General features: G+C 44.3%; 1 protein-coding gene across 1 annotated transcript in view; it reads left to right on the forward strand.

Moving 5' to 3' along the window:
- sema6a (sema domain, transmembrane domain (TM), and cytoplasmic domain, (semaphorin) 6A) overlaps positions 1–21,143 on the forward strand; it is a 46,536-nt gene that overhangs the window by 18,381 nt on the left and 7,012 nt on the right. Inside the window, exons 7-17 of the mRNA XM_068760624.1 lie at positions 893–1,012; positions 1,388–1,476; positions 3,174–3,391; positions 5,114–5,245; positions 7,075–7,230; positions 8,221–8,394; positions 9,950–10,090; positions 10,189–10,266; positions 13,487–13,545; positions 14,387–14,407; positions 16,993–17,166. Coding sequence (XP_068616725.1) covers positions 893–1,012; positions 1,388–1,476; positions 3,174–3,391; positions 5,114–5,245; positions 7,075–7,230; positions 8,221–8,394; positions 9,950–10,090; positions 10,189–10,266; positions 13,487–13,545; positions 14,387–14,407; positions 16,993–17,166 — 1,362 coding nt within the window. The remainder of the gene's footprint in view (positions 1–892; positions 1,013–1,387; positions 1,477–3,173; positions 3,392–5,113; positions 5,246–7,074; positions 7,231–8,220; positions 8,395–9,949; positions 10,091–10,188; positions 10,267–13,486; positions 13,546–14,386; positions 14,408–16,992; positions 17,167–21,143) is intronic.

Consider the following 21,143-nt stretch of genomic DNA (forward strand, 5'->3'; position numbering starts at 1 on the left):
GATAGACTCTAGATCCTGTGACTAAGTGGATTTCGGATTAAGTGGTGAATGAATATTCTTAATATCCATTTGGTTTATTCGAATAGCAAATTGTTTACTGCTCTTTGTATTCCTTTTATTTACCTCTTTTTGTGTCACTCACTTTCTTTCAGAATGCTTGAGATAAAAATAAGTCAGAAAAGGCTGAGACCGGAATGAGTCAGTTATCCGATGGCAGCGTGACATTTTTCTGATGCGGTGTACACACAGGCTGCTAGAAACCATCAGTCCCCATTCAGAGTTGATGCAAACTATTTTATGGCGGTATTGATGAGCCGTCGCTGCCGGTTCAGAGTCGAGGAGGAGCGTCAACGCCTTGCTTGGCCAGTTAATCTGTAACAGAGCTGCATGGAAGGAGCTGGAAGCACTGAGTAATCAAGAGGGTTCCTCTGTCTGCTTTCCTTTCAATTATATAGTTTATGTTTCCACTGTGGTTATACCCGAGTCAGGCTGAGGTCATGCTGTTAGCGGACTGTGTTCAAGCACGTGTGTATGTGCATACGTGCAAGGAAATGTGGGTTTTGTCAGGCTCTAATACTGTTTGTGTACCGTTTTCTTTTGAAGTGTGTTTGTGAAAGTGAGCAATTACAAATGTTTAAGTGCGTGGGCAGCTCGCTTGCTGTCCGTCAGAGGGGCTCTGGGGTTTGTGTGATTCATTCATGGCAGAAGCCATCTGAAAAAAATGTTTGTGTAACCAAGCACAGCGATCTCCGGTGGCTTTGTGTGTTTCTCTTTAAGCTGACCTTTCCTCTCCAACCCTTTTCTCTGTGCCTTTTCTTCTGCACCTTTCCTCCCGGCTCCTTCCCCATTCTCCCCCCGTTCTGTTCTTTCCATCCCTGCGTTCCTCCTACAGGTGGCAGGTTGTACTCGGCCACCGTAACAGACTTTCTCGCCATCGACGCGGTCATCTATCGTAGCCTAGGAGACAGCCCAACTCTGCGCACTGTCAAACACGACTCAAAATGGCTAAAGGGTGACTGGACACACACACACACAGACACACACACACACACACAACTTGTGTACCTGGCTGCATGAATCTAGGTAAGAAGAAGCCACAGCAGCACTTATGTCAATGATGCAGTACATTTTGCCATTCTGCACTAGTGGAGTTGATGTAGCCAGGAAATTACTCTGAGAAACGAGCACAAGTCTAGCCTGTCAAATCTCAATAGAGAGATTGTCCTCTCCTTGTTTTGCTGATATGACAAATGATAGATTGAGGCGCTCATGGCGCACAAACGGGGCTTTTTCTGCATAATATTTGAGCTGTTCTGAAATATGGTGCCAGAACTGTTTTGTTGCAGCAAACCCCAATTTTATTTGTACGTATTTCTCCCCCCTGCAGAGCCATACTTTGTCCAGACAGTCGATTACAGAGACTTCATTTACTTCTTCTTTCGGGAAATTGCTATGGAGTACAACACAATGGGAAAGGTAAGCACAGGCCCCACTCTTCTGCTTTTGTTTGAACTCTAAATCAGACGTGACTTCCTATTTACCAAGAGAATCAGGAAGTGCCTGAGGAAACAAACAGGATATGGGTGTATCACATAACTGTAAGGATGTTTTCAGTAGCTGAAAAATCACCAAATAGGTTTCAGTGCCAGACAAAAACACATGGCAGGATGCAGGACCCAAAATAGATTCACGAAGAACATTCTTTGGATGTCAAAATTCCCATTATGAAGTATAAATAGAACTTGAATTGCACGTCCACATCCATTCTGCAGTGCTCCATTGACCTTTCTTCTCAGTTTCCTCCAAGAGGATTTCCATCCAAGTGTCTCTGAGAAATCAAACGGAGTGGGAGAGGATAGGTTGCGGGGGAAAGATGCTTTTCTCTGGATTTACACTATGTGAACAGTCGTTCCATAGTTTTCTTCTATTTATTTTCAAATGCCCCTATCATAAATTTCAATTGGACAAAGAAAAGAGGACAAGAAACACCGTGGATGAGTGGGAAACAGAGTGGAGGTAAAATGAAGCACATCCATAGCGGGTGCAACACCAGAAGTGACAGGCGTGCGTTCAGGCCCCTCAATCTGTGGGGAGTTTTCAAAGCAATGTCGGTATGATTACACACGTAGTTAGAAATGATGGCACACAGAGCAATTTAATATTTAGTGAATGAGATGGGTTCGTTCTTGACAATGCACGCAGTCACACTTATATTGCAAATTGATAAAGCTGCTGTTGCAGGTTTGTATTTGCTTAATTTTAATGTTGAATTGAAACACAATAGGATAAATGTTTCACTATAAATTATGAATTAGCATGCCTTGAGCAGTGATGTCAATCTGTGCATCTGTGCCTGTTTAGTGTGTGTGTGTGGCGGCTGTGGTAACGCAGAGATTAGCCATTGCTTGGCTATCTTTAGAAAGGAGAAATGGGAAAGAACTCAACTGATGTATGTGAAGCTGACATAATTCCACTTTCATCTTGGAAGACTCGCCTGTTCTGTGCAATACGTTTCTTTCACCACAAAGCTCTATTGTGCGTGAAGCCGCGCGGGTCTCAGTGTGTAGATCTGCTGCGAACAGATGCTTACTTCAAATTGCACCGTTTAAGCAAGGTTGAATGTGCAGGTCAGGGTTAGCGTTTTTGTTGTTAAGTATAGTGGGACAACATCTAATTACAATACTGACTGTGTGATCACACTGCAGAGTTGTAATTACATCATTGCCTCTGATCTGAAGTTAAATACTCTGCACCGTTGGTGGCCAGGTGGCCATAGCATCAGACGCACATCGCCTACCTCTCCTTGTCCTTAATTGGCAATAAAGGGAAGACATTTTTAATTTGGTGTTTCCCAGCAATGGTTCTAATTAAGAGCTGAGTGGAAATCAGCCTATACCTGTAGCTGACTACGGTTCTCTTCTTACAGTTACTAGACCCGATAGTAGCATAAGAGCAAAATGTCACCATTCAAGTTGCAAGGTTCCAAGTTTTTACAAGGAAAACGCATGTATGTCTACAGCATGTATTTGTGGTGTCTTCTAAATTGATTTGTGTTGTCTGGTGATTATCAGTTACAGAAATGCAATGCTGAGAGGCTTTTTAATGAACAGTAAGTTGATGAAAAATGTCAAACTATCTTATCACGACCTTTCACTTGAATGTGTTTGTGCCAGGTGGTGTTTCCCCGGGTGGCCAGGGTTTGTAAAAACGACCGCGGCGGCTCGCCTCGAGTCCTGGAGAAGCAGTGGACGTCATTTCTCAAGACTCGTCTGAACTGCTCCATTCCTGGCGACTCTCATTTCTACTTCAACATTCTCCAGGCTGTGACAAAGGTCATCCACATCAATGGGAGGGACGTAGTGATGGCAACTTTCTCCACACCTTACAACAGGTACCCAAATAAGGCAATAAAAAGTCAATGTATGTATCAAACCTCAATGAATTTCTGACCAACCGTAAATGGAAATGTTTTATTTATTTATTTTATGGTTAATTCCAACATCTTCTTTTCCCTGGTCTCAAATTGTGTGCCACTGTTTCCGTTTATTAACTGAATCTCTTCTCTCAGTTTGAAACTTTTAAAAACGCCCATCAACGCATCAACATTGTGACAGCTTGACCTTTATTAGCATCGGTAGCGCGCCCTCCTGATGTGCCTGCTGGCAACGTGTAATTATTGAGACTACTGCATTAACATTTACATCCTCTGTCAAAACTGTTTTGCTGCCCTTTTGACATGCAGGTGTTAAATCTGATTTTCTCTTCTTCTTTTTTACCCCAGTTATATTCAGAGCTGCTTTCATATTCATAGACTGGAGGGACTTGTTATCTAAATTGAAAATTATGACAAAGCCATAGAGCTTGGCTGATAGCTCGCACATATTGTAATTTTCCATTTTATGGCTGCTTTTTCGCAGATAAGACAATTGCTTGTGACAATGAAATTGAGCATGGTTAATGGACATTAAAACCCAGTGACTCTGACAGAAGCACCGGTTTTGATCCTGGAACTAATTTTCCATTTCATATTCAGGGGGTTTTATTTGAAGGAACATGCTCAGCCTGTAGGCAGCGCCCAACACACGGTGTCATTTAATTCTCTGCTTGAATGTCTAGCTGGGTTGCTAATTGGCCGGCTCACCAGCGATCTGCCTTAATAACAGCCTGACACTGACTGTGGAATATCATATCCAATACAGAGGATATTTATTGCAATCCAGTGTTTTAGCCAAGATTGAACAGCTCTCTGACCTCGTTCCCTATAATACCACTCTTGTGTTTGCTGTCTCCCCCAGTGTCTAAATGAGTTTAACCCATGATGCAACTGCCCGAAAATCCAGCCAGCTGACAGAAATGTCATTTAAAAAGAGCATGTGTTAAAGAATAAACAATCCCTAGTTTCAATTCTAATTTTGAGGGCAAATGCATGAGAAATAGAGGCGTGATTCAGCAATCCGCTATGCATTCATTACCCACAGATGGAGAAAAGCCAGCTGCGCCGCTGCTATCACAAATGGGTGTTTTTCCCCTGAAATGAATGGCAGTAAAAAGATAATCTGTTGTCCATTTTTCTTGCCCAACAGTTGACTTGTGCTGAACTTTCATGCCTCCAGGCCTTCGGAGAAACCCAGTCATGGAGAGACAGATTAGGGAATGTGTGCTCTCATGAGGCTTGGCAGGCACAGACGCCATAATTCATAGACCACTACGTACAATAAAACTACAGTATATACACTGATATAATAGCACTGACACTTTAAGTGGTGCAGAAATACAAATAACATATCTGACCATTCTGATAGAATAAAAGTTTGGCAAGGTTTTAAAACCAAATGGAGGTGCAGTCAAGGAGCTATTATTTTACAAATACGGCAAAGCCTTGACAAATTGGTACATTGACTGTATCACCTATAGTGTGTAGACAGATGCAACAGCAAAACAAATGCACCTCAAGGATTAACATTTCTGAGACGCGACTGTAAATCCATCTTTTGTAAACTCCCCCCCGTTTCCTGGTGGTTGTCCAGACATGGCAAGGTGTTTCTTTCATGCATTCAGTTCAGGCGGTTGCTTATGTGTTTGTATGTGTGTGTTTGTGTGTGTGTCATGGCAGCATCCCAGGGTCTGCAGTGTGTGCCTATGACATGGCAGAGGTGGCCAACACATTCACAGGGCGCTTCAAAGAGCAGAAATCCCCAGACTCCACCTGGACGCCTTTTCCTGAAGAGAGGGTTCCCAAGCCAAGGTACAAAAGAAGCTAATTAACCACAGCGTGCACAAGCACACACACACACACACACACAGATTTACACACACATATCCACAGGCCTCTAATTAGGACTTGGTGAACTGCTATTGCATCATTTTTCAATACATCCCTGTGTAAAACTCAAGCCTCACCCCTTTTATGTCACGTTGCATTACACTCACATAACATATGCAGAGACGAGTCACCTCTTCTCACAGTTCTGTCCCTCACCAATTACCTCATCTCTCCCCCTGCATGCAGCCACATCAAAGACGGGCTTGGCATGAACAAATGAAGCATGAGATCATTTTACAGATGGCAGGCTAATTCCACAAATGCACCAGCCTGATCAATCTCCTATGTAGTGCTGGCTAATTAGTGCGCTAAGAGCTGCTCTCTTTTCATTTGGAAGAAAATGTAAAAAAATAAATAAATACCCAAAACACAGATTTACTCTGAAGATCTGGGCCACGATAGTTGTTGCGAGCCTGAGAGCGTTTGATTTCTCATATGGCTGAGGCAGCAGCTCTTCACTCGCAGAAAGCCCTTACATTATCAGTGATTTTCTCTCCATTCACTGTGGGCATCCATAATTTAATTAATTACTTTAGTCAATTAATCTTAAATAAATATATATGTATATTTCATTAGCACATAATTGCTTGTTTAAATTCAACAAGGTCATCCTCTGGTGCGTTCACGCTGCGCATCTGAGGGCAAACAGACGGAGCGTTGTAGCAATGCCGCTTAGGTCTGGCCATGTAGCAGACTGTCCATCCATGTGTTTGACTCTCATTCTGAATCATTTACAGGTTTTTACAGTAAGAGATGTCTGTTTCCAGTCTGCCCACCATATGTCCACCGAGACTCTGTATATGTAGCAACAGCAAACAAAATGTGAACGGATCTGCTGCTGTCGCCGACCCTGAATTTGACTAATCACTGAGGTTAATTTAACATTAGCTTTAGCATGGACTCACCAGGGGAGTTTGAATAGTTAATACTCATATAGCGGTGAAAGTTTTACATCTTTTTAAATTCAGATTTCACACGGCTTCAGTGAGGGTTTGTTTTCCAGAGCAGATTTCAAAACCCATAAATGTATTTTCCAAAAAAGCTTTTTATTCACAACAACCACATACCGAGGTAGTGCTTTTTTGCAATTTGGAGACTTTAATAATTTTTATTCTTTACATTTCTGTGAATATAAGTTGAACTTCTTTAGGTCTTACTCAAATTAATTAACCCCGTGGTGGTGGGGGGGCAAGAAGCATTCCATGCTTGTTGTATAAATAAAGGTTTTTATTGAAAGATGGGTGTGCAAGTTTCTTGAGCGTGCTCACATTTAGGGTTGGGCTTTTACACTTTCACGTCTGATGGCTCCTATCTCAAGGACCTGGCATGGATTATGTGGCGTGGCAGGATATCTAAGGCCATGCAGTAAAAGAGATTTACAAGCTTTCAGAGGTGAGATGCCTGTAAAGGAGATGTGCCATCAAAAGCAGCTTCTTTTTTTACAAGCAGCTCACTGTAAGCAGATCACACAGATACACATCAAATGTGCAGCGCTTTAAATGCAGTCCAGGAGTACGATGGCACCCCGTGTCATGCCTTCCAACCAAGACCTCTTGGAATGAGAGTCTCATAATTTAAGGTTGCACTCTTATTGATTTTAGGAAAGCAGAATTTTCTGTTGGCGCTCTGGTCCGAAAAAAAAAATCCCTCTGCAGTCAATATGGAGGTTTGGCTTTTAAGTTTTCCTCTCCCTCTACTAACCATGCTTTCTCTCCCATCGCCCATCCTCTTATCCCACTCTCCGACTAAAGGCCTGGCAGCTGTGCTGGCTCGCCATCCACGGAGAGGTACAAGGTATCCAACGAGTTCCCAGATGACACGCTCAACTTCATCAAGATGCATCCTTTGATGGACGAGGCCGTGCCCTCCATCGCTAACAGGCCCTGGTTCCTCAAGACCATGGTTCGGTAAGTGTTACCCACTCCAAGTGCCGCCATCGTGAGAGGCCTATGAGCCTCTTCAGCTCGGGACAATAATGACGCTAAGTGCTTCTGGGAGAGGGAGGTTCATTAAAACGCAGTCGTACGCCGCCACAAACCACCCGCTGACCTGATTTAACTCGGCTAAAGGAAGCGCTGATCCACGCTTCCTCCCTCCCAGATTGACCACAGAGAGTAAACAGCTTGAAATCTTTACAGGTTAGGAAGCTCACTCACAAACAGAGTTCATACTTACACATGGAAGCCCTTATCAAGAAGGTGATTCACCTTCATAGCAAAGTGCTTGTTTAAAACCCATGAGGATATTTCAGGAGGGGAAAACGTGTGTGTGTGTATTAGACCTTCAGATGTGGCATTGTGCGTTAAATGTCCTCATGGTGTAAAAGTGTCGGTCTAGATAGGCTACATTTATTTATTCTCACATTTTCATCCACAAGCAAAATAAATCCAGGCATCATTTTTTGCACGGAGAACACTCAGTAATGAGGGTAAATGTGTATTTATTAGATTCTCAGATTAGTTCTCCTGTCTGACCTGCATATCCCTTCTCCTTCAAAAAAAAAAAATAGGAATTTCCATAGCACACTCAGTACGATACTCTCTGATGGCTTTAAGGGCTTCTTGGTCCAGATTCTATTTGAGGAATGGATACGAGGATCTGTGGTACAATAAATCAGATGATAATAGTAAAGAGCCTTAAACAAGTATTAAATAAACTAGTCTTATTTTCCAACAACAACAACAACAACTACTACAGGCCGCTGACTGGCTGGTATCTTTTTCTTCAGTCTTGGGTCAGAGTTCAAAGCATTTACATTACTTCCCTGCTGCTGTTCTGTATCGCCATCTGTTGCTCATGCGTAACGGGCAAACATGTTCCTCTGTTGGTGGTCAAGCTGGCTAATGAATTGCATGATTGATTGTTCCATTTATTTCACTTGGCTCTCCTTGTTCCAGGTATCGTCTGACACGAATCGTGGTGGACAATGAGGCTGGTCCACATAAGAACCACACGGTGGTTTTCCTGGGCTCTGAGAAAGGCATCATCCTCAAGTTCCTGGCCAAGATGAACAATGGATTCCTCAATGATAGCCTGTTTCTGGAAGAGCTCAATGTCTACAACCCTGACAAGTATGTCGCTCCGGGTGTACGTCTGAGGGGGGGGGGGTGGAAATAGCACGACACATGGATTCGGTTGCTACAAACAAAGGAAGGTCATTTGTTTTACATGTATATTTCATAAAGGATGGCGTGTGTGCATGTGATTTACATGTTTCCAACCATTTCCTGACTCAGCCAACCCACTAACCCACCAGCTCCATCGGTACCAGTCAATCCCCCCCCCCCGCGAGCCAAGCAATATAGTGAGGCCAGCCAGCCAGATGGCTACTCTATCATTTGAAAATGTTTTATCAGGTTACTCTCTGCCCAACCGCACCTACAAAATTAAAGGCATAGACGCCAAGGCCCTGGAAAACGCAGAGCTGTGGTTCCGAACCACAGAGGAGCCCAGCTCCTCTGGACCCGGCAAAAGAAACAGACACTCACACACCAAGGTCTGTGTTTGTCTTCAGAACCAGCCTGAAAAAACGTGTTAATGCATTACATGACTGTAAGTGCATGCATGTGAGTGTGTATGTGTGTGTGTGTGTGTTCGTGAACATTGTCGGGCAGAGCGTTATAGTGCAGTTTAAATCGAAGCACATGAGGAAAAAAAAAAAATCCCCCAAAGGACGACCCTGCCAAAGCAAATATTTAATCGAGAGGGGAAACAAATGGCAGCAAAAAGGAGAGAGAAAGAACAGAGGAGAGGAGCAGAGGGGAGCAGAGGGGAGCAGAGGGGAGCGATCAGAAGGAGCAGGGTGGAGGATATATGACTGAGACATCGGAAAGGAAGAAGGGAAGGATAGCTCGGACTTGACAGGAGGGCTTTCAACATTACCGCTGTTTGTTATCCAACATGCCATGGGATGTGACCAGCTGCACAGAGGGGATGAAGGGCGGACCCTCCTCTGCCCTCGCTGTGCCTCCTTCTTGACCCGCTGTGTCTTCTCCCTCTCCATGGCTGAGGCATCTGGCTCCAGTCGTATTCAATAAGTGGTTGCTTGCCTGCATCCCGGGCCTGCCCGGCTGGATCAGTGCAAGCCCGGCTGTCGTGCATTACGCAGCGTAGATGGACTCTAAGCCCTAATTGATAGTGTTAATGCAGGGACCAGAGCGCCACGGAGTGGAGATTAAATCCCAGGAGCTGGATGGCGGGATGGATGTGGAGAAGGGACAGGAAGCTTGACATACCCAGAGAGATTAGACTTTGTTCCTGCGGGGTTGAGTAGACAAAGAAGACTAGCAGGGATAGAGCAATGAAATAACCAGAGTGGAAGCGGTGGGGGGTTAATGTTAGTGGGTTTTACAGTTAAGTGCTGAGCTATTGCTGACTGCTCACTGTGGCCATCTGTCTATCTGCTATCTGTGCCTCTATCACTCCTTTCTTTATCTCTCTTTATCCCATGTTCTCGTGTCCAGCATTATCTCTGCTCTCTATGACCTCACAGTTTGTCTCTCCGACATTTTAACCTCCCTCCTGTTTTAATCTCTTTGCACAGACTGTTACATCTCATTTTGAGACCTCTTGCAACTTTTTCACGAAGCAGGATAATCCATATTTTATTATTTTTCTCTTGTACAGGTGTAGCATTGATGGTATGGAAGACAAGCGCATCATCGGCATTCAGATTGATAGCAAGAGCCATGCTTTGTGGGTCGCTTTCAGCTCCTGCGTGGTTAAAGTACCGCTTTCTCGCTGTGAAAAACACGGAAGATGCAAGAAGTAAGTGTGTTGCTTGGACGTGAAATGGAGAAATCTTACTCTGGTTTACATTATGGTGAGTAATGGTGTGTGTGTGTGTGTGTGTGTGTTACATCCAGGTCTTGTATAGCCTCCAGAGACCCGTACTGTGGCTGGGTGTCAGAAGGTGCCTGCAGAGAGGTGGTGGGAAACACCAAGTAAGTAACACGTTAATGCACGATCACAATAGGCTTCCTTCACAGACAGTTCGGCGTCACGGAGTCAGAAAAGCACAGAACGATTGGTTGAATTCCATTTAGCTGCATCCATCTGAGCGCCGCCACTGCTCATGTTTTCTCTGGACTTATTGTAATGTTTGAATGGAACAGACAGGGATGGTTTGTATTTGTTCCCTTCTTTGGCAATCCAAATGAAGACTAAAAGACTGGTTTTCTCTGAAGATGATGTTAGACGACTGACAGTCGGAGGAACCTTCACGCTTCCCAGTTTAACCACCTGCAGTCAAAATGAACCACAGCATTTACAAGTTGATTCAAACTCCAAAGGGGTTGCTGCTCCACATGAGGCGTCCCATCTCTTAAATGCCCAAGACATGTGTCTTCCACACACCTTCTTTATCATGTTTGTAGTTCCCTCAATTTGTTGTGCCTGATATATTTCTAATTTTATGGTGTGTATGTGCAATTTCCTCCAGCTGCAAGAGCTATTGGAAGAATGGATGGAAGGAAAGTGTTGTTTGCCCCAGGCTTGGGGTTGGGGATGTGGGCCGGGGAATGCTTATTGGTCACTGTAACTATAATTTGCGGCTGTAGTTATGACACAGAACCAGATTATGCCTTCTGAACAAACAGCACATGGAGTTCTGTGGTGGGAAAAACGTTTTACAGATGAAGTCATAACAAAAGGAACACGGCTCCAGCGGCCATTTGACATTAAATGAATTTGATTCTCCAGCTGCAAAGATGATCAGTCCGCCATGCTGAGGTCCGCACACACACGCGTACACAACATGCACACACGCAGCCCATCCCGTTCTGCTTCTATAAAGCTGCAGCAAACTGCTCGGTTGGAGCTTCCACTTTGAAGCAGGAGCCAGCACAGATGCATTAAGAGGGTGGGTGACCTCGCTCCTCCAGTGTACAGTATTTCTAAGTGAGTGTGTGTGTGTGGGTGAGAAAGAGAGAGAGAGATACATATTTGGTGGATTTGCTGGACAAAAGAAGTGAGGGATTGAGGGAGGGGAGAATTTGAAGCACCTTTGGTGTTAAATAAAAATGTTTTCTCCTCCGATCGGAGCATGGAAGAGGCTTCAGTCTCACATTCTGCATTTTGATTTTATTTATCTCCTTGTGCTTTGTCTGTTTATCAATGCATCTGGTAATCAGTCCATGTTTGTACTTTAATGCACACATTCCTGTCTGTGGACCTATTTTTATCCAGCTTTTGATGTTGCTTCTGATCATGTCTTTTCTTCTTCCATCTGGTGTCGGCGCCTGCGTGCCAGCGCTCTCATGTAGCGCTTTGTATGCCTCTCATACCTGCTTCCTATGTATGGTCTGTGCTCCGGTCTGATGCAATATGGCCTCTAGTCACCTTCGCCTTTGCATATAATCCAACATGATTCTGTATGGTTGCTATTCTTTAAACGATGAACATCACATGACTACGGCTCAGCATGTTAATAGCGATTGGTAAATTATTTAAGCACTGTCACAGCCAATCGCCCTGACTCCTCTCTGGATCTGGTGCGGAGTCTCCACACTGATGAAAGAAATCCCGAATAATAAAGGCTGAGTTTAATACTGGTGTCTAAAGCGATGCCATGAATTAGAATAAATGAGCCACTTGCACAATATAAGCTGATGATTCACTCATAATGTGATGTGAATAATAAATGCCATGGTGCCTGTCCTGCGTTCAACAACCTTGTTCCCCTTTTGCAGCCGTGCATGTCACATGATAATCCCATGATAAGAAATGTGGCCCTTAGCGCTCCCCAGGAATGCACCGTGAAGTTTGACTCTGATTTAAACATGCATTATTCTGCATCGAGATCTCATTATGCATCGAGATCTTACCCCAGCGTTGAACTGTCTGCTGTATCGCATTCAAATGCGCCGCGCTTCTGTTGCTGTAAGGCAGCTGCTGCGGGACCTGAACCCATCATGTGGTTCATTCGCGCACGCCAGATGCTGCATCTGTAGTGCGGCTATTTATTGTTCATTCATCTCAAGACCAAAGGGGTTCAAACCGTGTAATTTTCATCTCAACAGAGTTTCACCACAAGGATATTGTGATATTATAAACAATGGAAACCCAGACTGCAAAGTTGCAGTGTGTTTTGGTCCTGCCAGAGAAAAGGGGCAAGGTGATGAACTCTGTGATGCAAATCACAGAGTTGTCAGTTGGTCCGCTCTGTTACACAGATCTTCTTACTGCCTGCTTGGTGGTCTTTTAGGAAGAAAACAGGTCGCAGTGCAAGTTGAATCAGAAAATGACATCTCGGAAACTCCCCCTCGTGCCTCTTTCTCTGTGTGGGTCATATGATGGCCCTCAAGGATGGTTACCCCTCACTACCCTGGCCTCGGCCCATGTGATAGGAGTGATGGCTTCAGACCATATCTCAGAACAGAAACCATGTCAAAAATTGGGGGTGAGTGGGGGGGCCCAACAAATAGTTTTTTTGTTGATTCTTCCATATTTTCAAAAGGAACACGCCACTATATTTTTTTTTGTTAGAAAAAAATGCTCTTTTATTTTCTTGCCAAGAGTTAGATGAGAACAGCATCCTCATGTCTGAAGCCAGCAGCTCAGTGTAGTCTTGAGCAATGACTGCTTAAAATCTGCACATCCAGCTCTCACACATGAATAGGTTGCATATCTTTTGCTTTGGTCCTCTGTATTTCCTGGCCAGAACCAGAGCCCTCTTGTCTCATTGTCTTATTGGCTGCTGACATGCTGTTGTTGTTTTTTAATACTTTTTTATATTAAAGTTTAACATGCTAGCTTTAGCCATGTCGGCATGGCTCAACTTGTTGCTGTGAGAGGGATTTTTCTCATCTAACTCTTATTCTGAAAGTGAATAAATGTGTTAATTCCTGCAAAGCTCTACAACGTAACAACGAGATTTGACTATTTGTGTCAACACTACTGGCAATGACTCCTGTGCCAGCTATGGATTTACTGCCCTTCCAACTTTTCTCATAAGCACCTATTTTGGGCCTCCAGGGCACCAGTTGGGTCTTCTTTGATTTTGTTCCAGTGCAGGGCTTTCTGCAGCCTACACTGTGCACAGCGCAGGCTTCGGGTTGTTTTTGTCGGAGCTTTACTCTGGCGTTGTTGCTATATTAGATGTGGGGAGCCTGCGTGGCCTGGCCTGTTTTCCCCTGCTGACCGTGGTGTCTTTGTTCCCTGCAGATCAGCCTTTGAGCAGGACGTGGAGCATGGTAACACAGATGGCCTGGGAGACTGCCAAAGTAAGCAGGCCGTCTTCACTCTTGTCTTTCCTTCCCTGTTTTATACGCCCTGCTATTCCTCTCTTCTCTGTTAACTCAGTCTTGCTCTTCTCCCAGCCCTCCGCTTCCTTCTTTCTCTCCCTGTCTGTTCTGCCCTCACAGTCCTCTCTTTCAGCCTCTTCCATCCATCTGTCCTTTTCGGCTCTCATCCCCTCATGTCCTTTCCCCTGCTGTTTCTCCGATCTCCCGGTCAATTCAGTGTTGTGACCACTCGGGCAGAGACTGGGCTCCTTCTTGCAATTCATTATGAAAACACAGCGAAAACATTCACCAACACACAGCGAAGGAATGTCTTTCTCGTGAGCACACACAGGGCTCCTTTAGAAACTTGAAACAAGAAAGACCTCTCCATCCCCTTAGCCTCGACGGTCCTGAATGCTCCCATCTTTTACTTAACCACACAGGCACAAATGGCTCAGCTATGAATGGATATTTGATCATTTCACGCCCAGAAAATAGACATTTTATGGAGCCACTTGGTTTATGAGAGACACAGCAAAGCCAGTTGACACCATGCCACTCTTGTTAGAACCTTTCATCTCAATTTCAGCTGTTTACTTAAAACAAAGGTGGCATATTAGCCAAGCTTCATCAGTACGTTCGGTGAAGTGAAGCCAAAGCGTTGAGCCATCATCAGCTGTAGAAGCGCCGAATCATTTCTGATTAGAAGCTGTCAGAATATGGAACAGCCAGTCAATTTCAACTTGCTTTAACAATCATCGCTTTGGATCATGTCGAAGCAAAAGCTCCCTTTACTGCAAGTAGTAACGTGTATTTCTGTCTCTATCTGTTCTTCTTCCAGACACCTTTGTGGCGCTGAATGGTAAGTACCCCTCGTATACTGTAGAAGCAATCAGCGGAAAGACAGGCCATGCATTTCATCTGCCCGACTCTTTAGATTCAGCCACGCCTCTTCATCCAGTCAATCAATCATTACCTCTCAAGGAAATGAAAACTCCTCCTACATACTTAAATACGGACAATTAATGACTCAAGGTTTTAACTGGATTTGTTTCATTCCTCCTTTTTTTCATAGACAATCCTTCCAGTTACGAAGGTAATGAAAGAAAATGACAGCATCGTCGTCCGGTTTCACCCTTTGTTCAGTCCCCTTGATATTTAGAATGAAGGTCGTAGAATTAGAAATTACAAATGGAGAATCAAACATCTTTAATGATGATTCTGATTCTGTTAGTTGTTCTCCCTCCTTCCTGTGTAAAAATCATCGATTAGCCATGGCCTTTGCCTCGCTAAATGGATGGATCAGGATGTTAGCGGTATCAGGCCTTGATGGTGACAAAATGCTACAGCATGCACATTAAACAGGGCATGCTGAGAGAGGGAGAGAGACAGAGGGCTATACAGGCTAACACAACCACGCAGGTTAATGCACATGCATATTTTTGAAGTAGTGGCTTATTTCTGCTCCTTACACCACACAATCAAAATTTGAAGTCGTTATTCCTCATTAAAAGTCTTTTTAGGTCAAATAAGATGGCATAAATAGATCTTCCTGCTATCCACGTCTCATTTTCATCATCAGAGGACACATTGGTTGGTTTTCTCTGAATACCTCTCTCTCACATCCGTACCTCACAGCTGCCAGATCAAAACAGTCTGATCTATACATGTTGACAAGAATAGATATTTTGAAATATAGTACACCTGACCAAACTACCTCTCTCTCAGTGGTGGATATGGATGTGAAGATGAATAGGTGCCCCCTCTCCCGTACTCCAGCCTACACATTCGCTCCTATCTTTTAATCTGAAGCGGGAAGTGCATCCATCGGCAGTTTAGGGCTTCTTCCCCCCCGATCCATGGAGTAGCGCTGATGTTTCGAGCTCTCTCTCTCTCTCTCTATGTGTGTCATCTGCCTGAATTGCACTTCCCCTGGCGGTGGGGGAATGAATTATAAAATAGGCCTGTCACACTAATCTCTCAGCCTTGGGCCAATAGTTAAATAAATCATTTTAATGATTGCCACGCCACGCCACGAGGAGGAGGAGGAGGAGGAGGAGGAGGAGGCTCGGGGTGGTGCCGGTGTCTGTTGTGTGGCATCTACCAGCAGCACCATCCCTTGGAATGCCTCCCTCCCTCTTCAAACATAAGCATAAACACATATTGAAAAGACACACACGCACACACACACTGCAGACAACTCTCTCATGGAGAGAGCTTGTCAAAATGGGAAATGCTGCTGAGCTCCTCAGATGCTGATGATAAAAGTGTTGCCTTCTTCATCCACGGTGGATTTCTTTCTTAAACGCGTGGCTTGGATAAGTTGAATTAGACATACTATACAGCTTGTGTGAGCCATATAGTGTGTACTGTGTCAGGCGTCTTAAATATAGACATGTGGGATGTGGCAATGGGATTAGCATGCTTCAAAAATAAACATGCAAGACAAAAACCCTGTCCAGGGTGAGACAGAGCGGGACTCGATGTGATCCATCGTACACTTTATTGAACTTGGCAGATTACGTTACGCTGCAAGGTGGACACTCCTGCAGCAACAATCAGGTTTTATTCTCCGTAAAGTCTCAGGATCAGTGTAACGTCCAACTTTCCTTTTTTTTTAAAGCCCACTTTAACTGTCGGCCAGTAGTTCATTTAGCCTTTAAGGAATTTAATTAGAGGGAGGGAGAAAATTCATTAACTCTTGACAGCGTAGTTCGGATGATTGATATGGGTCTCATGAAATCAAGACTACTGGTTATGCAGATATGAACGTTGAGCGATCCCTGGTTTGAAACAAATAATCAGGAAAAAAGGAGGGTGGAGGAAAGAACAATGGGGTTTAGTGGCTGTAAGACAATAAAAAACATATTTATCTGATTTTTATAGATTAAAAAAAGACAAATTTGTCCTGAAAAGACCGTGTAAGTAAAGTGGTTATTTGCTCTGGCCTATAAAACAAACATTTGGACTTTAAATCACTCGGTGAGGGCGCTTGTCGATATGAAGAGAACATTGCATGAAATGCTGGACTTGAGCAAGGTATCGAGGGAGAGTCCAAAGGCTTTGAGTTTGAAGAAAAGTTGTGGGCAGCTTCTCAATAGCAGCGATGGAAAGCTTGTCCTTCGTATCAAAGTCGACGTCCTACGGTGAGGGAGAAGATGTATGGTTGTGCTCTGTGCTGCTCTGACAGGCCCAACTGAGCTTTGACATGCCATTCAGAACAGGAGGGGAGACAGATAATAAAGAGAAAGGACATGTCTTCCCGAGAAACACACACACACACACACACACACTAATGAGTATTGCGCCCCTGGTCAAACAGCACAGCAGCTGTCCTGTGTGTAAGTGTAAATGTGTCAGCTTCAAAGGGGGAGTGAGTGTGTCTGTGTGTGCGTGTATCTCCCTTTCTCTCACAAGCGCTGGTTTAACCTGTATTGTGTCTGGCAGGCCACCGTCACCATCACCACACCCTCTCATTCCCCACCACGGCCCAACCCGAGGCCGCCGCGGGCCCCCTGGGTCGGGGCCGCATGGTGGAGCGGAAGGAGCCTCCTATGAGCTCAGACGAAGGGGAGGACCCCTACCTGGCTGTTCCCTCTCAGACTCAGCCAGAAGCCAATGGTAAGCCTTGGAACACAACCGTGAGCAGTCAGTTTGGTCCTTTGTCACCTGTGGCAAGGGAGGAGGGGGGGGGGGGGGGGGTAGATTTGGGAAGGGAGGGGTTTGTGTAATTGAGATTTACTGCTGCCTTGCTGCTTCCAGCTGATGAGATGTGGAGATTGCGTATCACTTTCTCTCTAGGGGACAAATTACTTCAAACTGTGCACGTAAGTGTCGTCCCCCCCCCCCCCCCCCCCCCCAGAAACACACGCTACACACCTACGCAGTAAACACACATGCAGGCGCACACACATCCTGTGCTCACACAGACACATGTACACATGTACAAATTGTGAGGCACAGACTCTCTCCGCTGGATGGATTTACTATCTGTGGGCCGTAATGTCCCGCGGGAGATGTAATATCCAGACCATTACGCACCAAAAAGGAAGATGGCGATGTATTTATTTCTTGGAGGTGATTGTCCCGGGCTCTGATATGCTTTGCCACGCAGTGACATGACGCTGGACGTCCTTTTCTCCTCTGTTAACAACCTTCCTAACGCTGTCCCCGCCTCAAGGACGGCTCGCTAGATGAATGACACAGAGAAAATGGACGAGGAGAAAGGAATAAGAGGAACAGACACATGCTGGGGAAGAAGAAGGGTCATTGCAGTTCTGCTGATCCATGTTTTGTCCATTAATAAAAGAGATAGACCTATTACACGTCCCGATAAACAACATGTCCCCTCTATATTGCATTGTTCATGCTACTAGAGGCGTCGGCCTTGATATACAAGCGTGCATACAGCGCGTAATATAAAGAGGGAGAACAACAGAAGATTTATGTCACTGAATTCTCTATCAAATAAAGAAGCTGCCTCAGTTTATACCTCTGAAGTATTAACGTTCCATTTGAGTCGCAGCATCGTCACCGTTTCTGCATTGAGACTCGCCACTTGCTTACATGATATATTTAACAGTTCCTACTCCTCTAGCTGATCGAGTGGCGGTTTGGTCTCATCCCAGTTACTTCTCCAGTGTCTCTGTGGGTAAACTAAACAGGGACAGTGAATGCAGCATATCAGCTGGAAGCAGCAGGGCGCCAGTCGGCACGGAGGATCCGAGTACAATGGCGGCAGAGACTTCAGACAGCATGCCTGCAGCCAGCATCACAACATGCTGTTGTTCCCCTTATCGCCTTTACCTGAGCAGGAGATTCATTACAGCAGCCGTGTAAGGAATGTTGCATTTCCAAAATGGAGCCTGAAGAAAGCTGAGCACTGTCTCGCATTCATAAAATTTCTCTCTCTTGTTTGTAATTATTTATTCTCTGCTCAGGTAACGGCAGCAGGGTCCCACATTTCAAAACAACAACGCTTCCTGCTGCTTTTTTCTGTATGATAATTGTTGTTATTATCATTTTATTCGACACCTTTGTAGTTTATTTGAGTATTTCTCAGTTTTGTTTCAGCTCAACAGTCTTTTCTTTTTCTATATGAATCAGCGCTGATGAAATGGTTTGATTTTCTTGTGTTGGTCTCTTGTGAGCAGTTCTTGATATTTTTGCATGGCTTGTTCTTTTTTTTTTGTTGCTATTATGGATTTGCCTTTTCTCTCCTTCGATTGTATTAATCACAGTTTTGCCTCCATGCAGCCTAATTCTTTTCAGCATGGCAAACTGAGAGCCGCAGTCAACATGCTTCATTTTCCGCTCCACCCATCCTGCCTCCTCTTCCTTCCTGCTGCCCTCGGTATTCCTGGCTTCAGGTGTCAACTGTACTGTGAAAACTTGGCAAACTGCAAATGTGAATGTGGAAAAGGCATCAGCGTACGAGGAATGATTTGAGAGTCAGAAACGAGTGACTCTATCTGCATTTTAATGCCCCAGAAATAAATCCACGGAGTCTATTTGAGACTAGAAATAAGCGATAAAGATCGAACTAACAACCAATCTGTCAAGTTAAGTTCAAATAGAAAGTTTATGCTTGCGTGAAAACACATTAGTTCATATCTTAAGCCATTTGCAAGTTGTTTGCGATTTAAAAGAAGTCGCAATTGCTCCCCGAACTTTTTTCATTTGCAGTTGAGACACTGTGGAATCTTATCTGCTAATGAATATTACACTGCTGCCAGCGTGTATTAGCCAGACCCTACCAGAGTAATTATAAATGCTGCAAAGTGAGGAGCATTCACACTCGCTGGTGATACTGAGCACCCAACAGCATCATTATCCGGCGCTCCAGTGGGGCCATCGCTATTTCCAGGTGGCTGCTTGTGTTTCACAGTACATTTGAGCACGTTTGTTGGAAACTGTATGTCTGTTGTGTTTTCTCCCACTCCTGTCACTCAACCGCACACGCCTCCCGCCCACCTCACCTCCCGTCACTCACCCGGCCCCTGCACAACACCTGCTGCCATTGTGATCAGTCTCCCTTCCACAGGACCTCTCATCTGACTGGGATGGCATGTTCCAAGGCTATACCTTACCGAGTGCAAATGAATTCCTGAACCAATTTATGAAGTCTTGTCCCCTGATGCCCCTCCCCCATATCTCCCCCATGTCTGTGCCTCCTCCTCCCCTTCTGTCTCTCCCCCTTCTAGTCTGTTTCTTCTCCAACTGGAGTCATATCTCTTCCCTTGTCTGCTAGAATAAATCCCCCCCTTTCTCGATCCTCCTTTTTCCTTTTACCGTTCTCTCTCTGCCCCCCCCCCCCCCCTTACATTCCCCCACCCCCGACGCGACCTGTAGCCATCACTGTGTTGCTCCAATTTATGGGTTCATTACAGCAGCTGTCCATGGTAGAAGAATATGGGAGAGGTGGAAGAAAAGAGGGATGGAGAGAGACAAAAAAGGGGCAAAAAGGGGAATGAGGCAGGTGGGAGAGAAATGGAACACACATAATGAAATGTTAATAAGCAGACTAGGATATTAATGTAGCAGCGAGGGTTATAAAGAAGAAAAAAACAGCAGACAGAGTGGACAGTGGCATCGATCGAATGAGACAAATGATGGGGAACAAGAGAGCTTATCAGATATAGTGAGAACGACTGTTTCTCTCTATCCCTCTCTGCCATTTGTTTTCATGCTGCTTCACAGTTCTCACCTCAGCTGCCTGTATTTTATGTCTAACCAGCTAACTCAACTAACTCAGCAGAATCAGGGCTGGGCTGAATAGGAATAAGCTACCAAATGTGCAACTAATGCAACGTGACTCCTAAAATGTAGAATCAGGAAATGTATACAATATATATATATATATATATATATATATATAAACCCACATTTTATTATATTGATCCTTTATGAATGTATACATGTGTAAATATGCTTACAATAATTACACAAAAAGCTATAATTGGAAAAACATCAACAATGAACCATGACTAGAATAGAAGAGAATAGAATAATGAAAACAGTATAATCATTCATCTTCTAAATATTTTTTAATGTGAATGTACTTTGAGCACAGAGCAGGATGTGCTTGTTTTCTTAACATATGGAAAACGAATGATTCTAGACTGAACACCCCCCGGTGTGATTTAAACAGTTTTGTCAACTAGAGGAATGTTTTCCCGTGAGCGTAATCCAGTTACACTCTTCATCCTTGTGATTGATTAATTAGTGTTGTGGAGATGTCTGTAGAGATGATTTTGTTTTCTCACACTTGTTATAATTCATAGGATGATGATGATGATGATGATGATGATGATGATGCCCTCTTACATCTGGATGAACAGATTCTTGATTTCTTAACTAAATCTGTCAGTGTCTGTTTCCAAAGCAGCATTAAGTCAGTTTTGTGGCATTTCTTCACCAATAGAGCTTCACTTTATTGAGAGTAATGATTTGCCCCCATGTCAAGATTTCAACTGTCTGACAGCTGCTCCACAAGGGTTATTCTCAGCAGCAGGCAGCGCTGACATCTGTGTGCTAAGGTGCTAGAATCGTGGGAGGATATAACCCCTCCCATAAAGTAATGCAGCACCTCTTTTTTC

This window comes from Brachionichthys hirsutus, chromosome 4 (assembly GCF_040956055.1).
Source record: "Brachionichthys hirsutus isolate HB-005 chromosome 4, CSIRO-AGI_Bhir_v1, whole genome shotgun sequence".
Lineage (NCBI taxonomy): Eukaryota > Metazoa > Chordata > Actinopteri > Lophiiformes > Brachionichthyidae > Brachionichthys > Brachionichthys hirsutus.